The 8,401-nt window shown below is 36.3% G+C and overlaps 1 protein-coding gene and 1 pseudogene across 1 annotated transcript; both read left to right on the top strand.

The window, feature by feature from the left end:
* Positions 1-2,964: 2,964 nt before the first annotated feature.
* Positions 2,965-6,281, top strand: LOC101136021 (zinc finger protein 117). The gene is made up of 3 exons (XM_063708571.1): positions 2,965-3,085; positions 3,614-3,688; positions 5,536-6,281. The coding sequence occupies exons 2-3, from the start codon at positions 3,655-3,657 to the stop codon at positions 6,279-6,281; spliced, it is 780 nt and encodes a 259-aa protein (XP_063564641.1). The 5' UTR covers positions 2,965-3,085; positions 3,614-3,654.
* Positions 6,282-7,169: 888 nt separating this feature from the next.
* On the top strand, positions 7,170-8,165 carry LOC134758804 (zinc finger protein 85-like; annotated as a pseudogene).
* Positions 8,166-8,401: the final 236 nt, after the last annotated feature.

The following is an 8,401-nucleotide window of genomic DNA, read 5'->3' as shown; positions in this document are numbered from 1 at the left end:
GACCAATTTGCAGAAATCTCTTTACTCATGCCCTTTCCACATGTTTATTAGTCTGGGTGGAAGCATCCATGTTGTTTTAGTTAAGTTTCTCATGTGACTCTAAGGTGAGGACAGAATCAAGTATGAGTTGTTCAAGATACATTCATGTGAATTGAGTTGTGTTTTGTTTTGTTTTTTGAGACCCACTCTTGCTCTGTCACCCAGGCTGGAGTGCAGTGGGATGATTTTTGCTCACTTCAACCTTTACCTCCCAGGTGCAGGTGATTCTCCTGCCTCAGCCTTTCGAGTACCTGGGACTACAGGCATTTACCACCACGCCGGCTAATTTTTTTGTTTTTTTTTTGTTAGAGATAGGGTTTCACCATGTTGGCCAGGCTGGTGTTGAACTCCTGGCCTCAAGTGATCGACTCGCCTCTGCTTCCCAAAATGCTGGAATTAGAGGTGTCAGCCACCATGCCCAGCCTGAGAGTTAAGTTTTCTTTTGCAATAAAGGGTGTTCACAGGGCTGGACCTATTTGGATTTGGTAAGGAGAGGGCAGTGTGACCCATATTTCGATTACTGTAGCAGAAATTACTGGTGTCTGTGGCAGTGGAGGGCACATTAGGACAGGAACAGGGAAACTTACTTTTCTTTTTTTTTTTTTTTCTTTTTTTTGAGAAGGAGTCTCGTTTTGTTGCCCAGGTTGGAGTGCAGTGGCGCGATCTCCACTCACTGCAAGCTCCGCCTCCCAGGTTCACGCCATTCTCCTGCCTCAGCCTCCAGAGTAGCTGGGACTTCAGGCACCCGCCACCATGCCCGGCTAATTTTTTGTATTTTTAGTACAGACGGGGTTTCACCATGTTAGCCAGGATGGTCTCGATCTCCTGACCTCGTGATCCACCTGCCTCGGCCTCCCAAAGTACTGGGATTACAGGCGTGAGCAACAACGCCCAGCCAGAAACTTACTTTTTGGGGGGTTGGGGGAATGGAGTCTTGCTCTGTCACCCAGGCTGTAGTGCAGTGGTGCGATCTCAGCCCACTGCAACCTCCGCCTCCCGGGTTCAAGCGATTCTTCTGCCTCAGCCTCCCGAGTAGCTGGGATCACAGGCACGCACCACCACGCCCAGCTAATTTTTGTATTTTTAGTAGAGAGGGGGTTTCACCATGTTAGCCAGGATGGTCTCGATCTCCTGACCTGGTGATCCGCCCGCCTCGAACCTCCCAAAGTGCTGGGATTATAGGCGTGAGTCACTGTACCCGGTCGGAAACTTACACTTTTATCTCCATGGAACAGCTTATTTTTCCTGAATCTCTTCTTTATAAAGGACAAAAACGGGTGGACTTTTTCTGCAGGTCTTGGACCTTCTGCCTGTGGGTGTGGTGGTAGCAGGTAAACAGGTGGTGCTGACACCTTTAAAAGCATATTCGCAACATGCAGGTGTAATTTGTCCATAGAATCTCATCTTAAAAGGAATCCCAGAGAAACAGGAGAAAGAGGAAGACATGACCTTTTTTTTAGCTTAATATGTCTCAGATAGAGAGCTGTGTCCACTCTGCCTCCTGGAATGCCATGCGTTTAGTTCTTGCAAACCTTTACTTCTCTAATTGTGTTGTTTCTCCCTAATGAGTTTGTTTTAACTACTTTTTAAAATTCTTATGATAGTCAAGGGTCTCTGAAAAATATTTTTTCCTATGTACCAGAGGCTTCTCTACATCTCTACATCATGGCTCTTTATATGCCACGTAGAAATCTCATTATGAATTTATAATCTGCAACATGAAAAATGTTCCCTCTGTGGCTGTTGAACATGGGAAGGTGTGACTACTCAAGATTCCTATTGGGGAAAAGCTAGGGTCTTTAGTAAAGAAGGAGAACATGTAATGTTGAGGTACCATCTCTGTTCTCCATTAGCTCTATGCAGAACACGATTAATAAAATGCTTTTTCAAACAGAATGGCATTTATTACCCAGAAAGTTCTGAAACACATTATTAGGAGATAGATACCTGCTCTTTAGGGTGCTAAAGAAAGACTACTTAAAATCACTATTAAAAATTACAGAACATACGAATTATCTGTATCTTGAAGTTTCCATAAAACTGATTTTTTATGGTTAAATTCAAACTCTAATTTGCTTTTGAGATCGATATCGCAGCAGTGAAGCTGCATTTTTCTGTGTGCATCAGCACATTACAAAAATTTGTCCTAGTGCAGTTGATGTTAATGATTCAATTGGTTAAAGAGCTCTTGGACAGATTTCTTTACTATAATTATTTTTCTCTTCATTATTAAGTATCTTTATGCTGCTGATGTGCATGTAAACCATCACATTTAATCTGGCAGCTGCCTTTCTTTCTTAGGTTTTCTGTGCGTATATCTGCCTTAGGAAAATGAAAGCTGTCATCCCTTTTTACAGGCCAGAAAAACTGGGAAAAACACAGGCTCATCCACCTACTAGATGTTTGACAAAATACTCTTCTTGGGCCAAAAACATTGACATTATTGGTGAGCTTTTTAGAAATTTAGAATATCAGACTGTTCCAGATCTTCTGAAAAAATAATCTGCATTAACGAGATCTGAAGTTTATCGTACACATTAAAACTTGAGAGGTACCTTTTAACTCAACATGTCTTTTTCATCTCAAAAATACACACAACTCATTCTGTATGATGCAGATATAGCATTTAAAAATAGACATGTTGGCGTTTATGCCCTAATTTATACTTTATTATCCAGAAAAGTACCATATATACACAGATGTTGTGGATCTTATACCACTTTCTTTTCTCAGGGTTAGATAATACATTAGAAAATATTTCTGTGTTAAAAATTCTTTTATGGATAGTTTCATTCACTCCTATAAGTCAGAACCAGTTTTCTTTACTGTTTTATTTTACCTTGAAATTTAAAATTATGCCCATGGCCACTTGGTAAATGTATGTGATTTTGTGTATGTGTGTGTTTTTGTGTTTTTCAGGGACCATTGACATTTATGGATGTGGCCATAGAATTCCCTTTGGAGGAGTGGCAATGCCTGGACACTGCACAGCAGAATTTATATAGGCATGTGATGTGAGAGAACTACAGAAACCTGGTTTTCTTGGGTGAGGGTAACTTCAATACACGTTTTCTAATATACCCTAAAGGTTTTAATTCTCTTTTTTGTAGAATGTTTTTGGTGATTTATGCTTTGCATCAATTGAGTTTCAGATCCCTGTTTTCAAAAAAATCTTTTAGATTTGTCATTGTAGAAAATAGTTTATTCAAGATGTTTCATCTTTACCATAACTTTCCACATTCCTGAGATGATCTTTATCATTCAGTCTTGATTAGTGGTAATTTTAGAAATTTATTGGCATAAAATATTGTTGCCCACACCTTAAAATCTAACTCCCAACAACAATTGTTTTGATTCAGTAGTACCAGGTAGTGAAATTAAGAAACTACAAATTTAAAATATTTTCTAAATCTTTGGAAATTTTTGTTATAAATTAGCATTTGGGGATTAATGTACTAGAATATTCTATTGCATTCTCTTTACTGAGCACATTATCAAGTTGGTAATTGGAGAATATGTGCAAGATTTATGTTATTTATTTTCAATAAAACAGGTATTGCTGTCTCTAAGCCAGACCTGATTACCTGTCTGGAGCAAGGAAAAGAGCCCTGGAATATGAAGAGACATGAGATGGTAGCTAAACATTTAGGTAAATGAGAGTGAATACACAGATGGCACAGAGAAGAGGTCAAAGGCCAAGGAGAAGGCCACAGCTTAAAATGTGATTTGGTAAGCTGTGTTCCAAAGGAAATAGTTTCTGGAAAGCCCGAGTTCTTTTTTATTTTTCTCTCACATAGAACATATTTTGTATTGTTTTTCAATTCTCTAAGGATTCCTCTTTCCCTTTAGTGATCTGTCTTCAATTTCACAGTGAAAGCCAACGTCCTCTTCATGGGATATAAAAGACTGCACAATCTGACTGGTTTTTTTTGTTGTTGTTGTTTTGGGGGACACACAAATATGCATAATTTTGAGAAACTCTATGTTAAACAGTTTTTTAAATCCTCTTTTTGCATCAAGTCTGAAATGTGTGAGTAGTGATTTCTGTTCCATTGGTTTTTTTGTTGTTGTTTATTTTTCTGTATATTCCATTCTGTTTTTACTACTATAGCTTTGAAATATAGTTACATATGTAAGGCATATGCAGTGCCAATATACCTTTTCAGGATTTGGCTATTTTGGATTGGCTTTTTCTTTTTTTTGGCAGGACAGATTTGCTGCTGGTATTATTCTCACTTGACAGCTATTTTCTTCAGGACTTTGACAATGTCACACAGTTCCCTTCTGGCCTGAAAATTTTCTTGAGAAATTCACTCATTACCTCATAAGACTATGCTTATAAATAATATATCACTTTTATCTTGCAACTCACAATATTCTCTTGTCTGTGACTTTTAAAATTGTGCTTATATATGTTCTTGTTGTAAATATCTTTGTGTGTATTCTAGTTTCTTTGTTAACCTTTTTCATTTTTACATCAGTTTCTCTTATAATTTTTCAGTTCCTTTTTTATATTTTTTACCTCCACAATATCTGTTTTTTGATATTTTTAATATTTTTGTTATCCCAATTTTTATGATTTTTAATAGTTGTCTGTGTTTCTATTTCATTCATGGAGTATTATTCAATTTATGTTAACTTTTTAAAATTAATTTTTTAATGCTTGCTTTCTGAAAATTTTATAATATCTGATAGAGCTATGTTGCCCTAAAATTTTGTATGCATTGTAATCTTTAATTGAAATTTGAACATTAAAAACAAGCTACCTGTCACAGTGTCTATAATGTAGCTTTGTCCTGGCAAAGTCTGAAACCATTTGTCTTAGCTAGAGATCCTGAGAGTCTTTCAAACATGTTCTTAGGATGTGTCTTGTCTGAAATGTTCTAGTTGTTTTTTAGTTAAAAGACTTTATTCATGTTTCTTCTTAATAGTCATCACTTGCCACAACTGTTCCCTGTCTGTAGTACAGTCTCTTTCCTGCTGTAACATTTACCTTTGATCTCAGGAGACTCAAAATGTCATTCCAAAGTATACCACTGTTAATTTCAGCACTTTATGTCATTGGAGACAGAAACCAGTGTCCGCAAAAGCACCTAATAAAGCCAGAAATAAAGATGTGGGTGTGTTATTTTTCTTGTCTGTTGAAAAAGAAAGCAAAAGTTGGTAATGTACTTCTAAAGACACTATGTTATACTGAGGAGCAGAAAGAACTGTGTTGGGTAAATGTAACCAACTTTTCTTTTCCTTCCATGTGGCTTTTGGAATTGTGCTAACCTGGAACACTGCACACACGTAACTAATTTATAAGTTTTCTATAAATGCATTTTGGTCAATATGCTTTTGTTACATTTATATGTCTATGAAGGAATTCAAACTTATGGTATTTTGCTATGCCATCTTGCTTATGTAGTTTCTGTAACTTTATGGGTTAGATTTGTAAAGTATATTCATCTGAGTCGAGCAAGTGAAGTAATTTGTTACTTTTATTTCTTTCAGTTATGTTTTATTATTTTGCCCAACACCTTTGGCCAGAGCAGAACATAAGAGATTCTTTCCAGAAAGTGACCCTAAGAAGATATAGAAAATGTGGATATGAGAATTTACAGTTAAGAAAAGGCTGTAAAAGTGTGGTTGAGTGTAAACAGCACAAAGGAGATTATAGTGGACTTAACCAATGTTTGAAAACTACCTTGAGCAAAATATTTCAATGTAATAAATATGTAGCAGTTTTCCATAAAATTTCAAATTCAAATAGACACAAGATGAGACATACTGAAAATAAACATTTTAAATGTAAAGAATGTCGCAAAACATTTTGCATGCTTTCACACCTAACTCAACATAAAAGAATCCAAACTAGAGTGAATTTCTACAAATGTGAAGCATATGGAAGAGCCTTTAACTGGTCCTCAACCCTTAATAAACATAAGAGAATTCATACTGGAGAAAAACCTTACAAATGTGAAGAATGTGGCAAAGCCTTTAACCAGACCTCACACCTTATTAGACATAAGAGAATTCATACTGAAGAGAAACCCTACAAATGTGAAGAATGTGGCAAAGCCTTTAACCAGTCATCGACACTTACTACACATAATATAATTCATACTGGGGAAATTCCCTACAAATGTGAGAAATGTGTTAGAGCTTTTAACCAAGCCTCAAAGCTTACTGAACGTAAGTTAATTCATACCGGAGAGAAACGTTATGAATGTGAAGAATGCGGCAAAGCTTTTAACTGATCCTCAAAACTTACTGAACATAAGTACATTCATACTGGAGAGAAGCCGTACAAATGTGAAGAATGTGGTAAAGCCTTTAACCAGTCCTCAACCCTTACTACACATAAGAGAATTCAAAGTGGAGAGAAGCCCTACAAATGTGAAGAATGTGGCAAAGCTTTTAAACAATTTTCAAATCTTACTGACCATAAAAAAATTCACACTGGAGAGAAACCCTACAAATGTGAGGAATGTGGCAAAGCTTTTAACCAACTCTCAAACCTTACTAGACATAAGGTAATTCATACTGGAGAGAAACCCTACAAATGTGGAGAATGTGGCAAAGCCTTTAACCAGTCCTCAGCCCTTAATACACATAAGATAATCCATACTGGAGAGAATCCCCACAAATGTAGAGAATCTGGCAAAGTTTTCCACCTATCCTCAAAACTTAGTACACGTAAGAAAATTCATACTGGAGAGAAACTCTACAAATGTGAAGAATGTGGCAAAGCCTTTAACTGATCTTCAACCCTTATTGGACATAAGAGAATTCATACTGGAGAGAAACCCTACAAATGTGAACGATGTGGCAAAGCTTTTAACCAATCTTCAACACTTACTACACATAAGATAATTCATACTGAAGAGAAACAGTACAAATGTGATGAATGTGGCAAAGTTTCTACCCGAGCCTCAAAACTCATTGAACACAAGAAAATTCATACTGGAGAGAAACCTTACAAGTGTGAAGAATGTGGCAAAACTTCTAACCATTTCTCAACCTTTACTAAACATAAGATGATTCATACTGGAGAGAAGTTACACAAATGTGATGAGTGTGACAAAGCTTTTAACCGATCTTCAACCCTTTCTACACATAAGATAATTCATACTGGAGAGAAACCCTACGAATGTGAAGAATGTGGCAGAGCTCTTAATTGATCATCAAACCTTATTAAACATAAGAAAATTCATACTGGAGAAAAATCCTACAAATGTGAAGAATGTGGCAAAGCTTTTAACCAATCTTCAAATCTTATTAAACATAAGAAAATTCATACTGGAGAGAAACCCTACAAATGTGAAGAATGTGGAAAAGCTTTTAACCAGTTCTCAACTCTTACTACACATAAAATAATTCATACTGGAGAGAAACCATATAAATGTGAAGAATGTGGCAAAGCTTTCAACCTATACGTAAACCTTACTACACAAAAGAAAATTCATACTGGAGAGAAACCCTACAAGTGTGAAGAATGTGGCAAAGCTTTTAACCAAGTGTCAACTCTTACTATACGTAAAAGAATTCATACTGGAGAGAAACCTTACAAATGTGAGGAATGTGGCAAAACTTTCAGTCGATCCTCAAAACTTACTACACATAAGAAAATTCATACAGGAGAGAAACCTTACAAATGTGAAAAATGTGCTAAAGCTTTTAGCCAGTCTTCAACCCTTTCTACATATAAGATAATTCACACTGGAGAGAAATGCTACAAATGTGAAGAATGTGGCAAAGTTTTTAACCGATCTTCAAACCTTACAGACCATAAAAATATTCATACAGGAGAGAAATCCTACAAATGTGAAGAATGTGACAAGGCCTTTAGCCGGTCCTCAATGCTTACTAAACATAAGGTAATTCATACTGGAGAGAAACTGTACAAATGTAAAGAATGTGGTAAAGCTTTTAAACAGTTCTCACACCTTGCTATACATAATATAATTCATACTGGAGAGAAACTCTACAAATGTGAAGAATGTGGCAAAGCTTTTAACTTATCCTCAAACCTTACTGCACATAAGAAAAATCGTACTGGAGAGAAACCCTACAAATGTGAAGAATGTGGCAAAGCTAACCTATCATCAACCCTTACTCCACATAAGACAATTCATATTTGAGAGAAACCCTGCAAATGTGAAGAATGTGGCAATGCTTGTAACTAAATCTCAAACTTTGCTAAACATAAGAAAATTAATACTGGAAACTTTACAAACCTGAAAGATGTGACAATGATTTTCACAGCACCTTCAAACTTTTCTAAACATAAAATAAATCATACTGGTGAGAAATCTTAAAAATATGAAGAATGGTACAAAGCCTTTAAATGGTTGTCACACTTGATTGTAGGTAAGAT

Source organism: Gorilla gorilla, chromosome 6, assembly GCF_029281585.2.
Source record: "Gorilla gorilla gorilla isolate KB3781 chromosome 6, NHGRI_mGorGor1-v2.1_pri, whole genome shotgun sequence".
Lineage (NCBI taxonomy): Eukaryota > Metazoa > Chordata > Mammalia > Primates > Hominidae > Gorilla > Gorilla gorilla.
The sequence above is the reverse complement of the archived record's forward strand: the minus strand, read 5'-3'. Positions and strand labels throughout refer to the sequence as shown.

Excerpts from the sequence above, each read along its gene's own strand:
- LOC101136021 (XM_063708571.1), top strand. The coding sequence starts at position 3,655 with ATGAAGAGACATGAGATGGTAGCTAAACATTTAG. Across the intron at positions 3,689-5,535 it reads GATGGTAGCTAAACATTTAG|TTATGTTTTATTATTTTGCC; the intron begins GTAAATGAGAGT and ends TATTTCTTTCAG.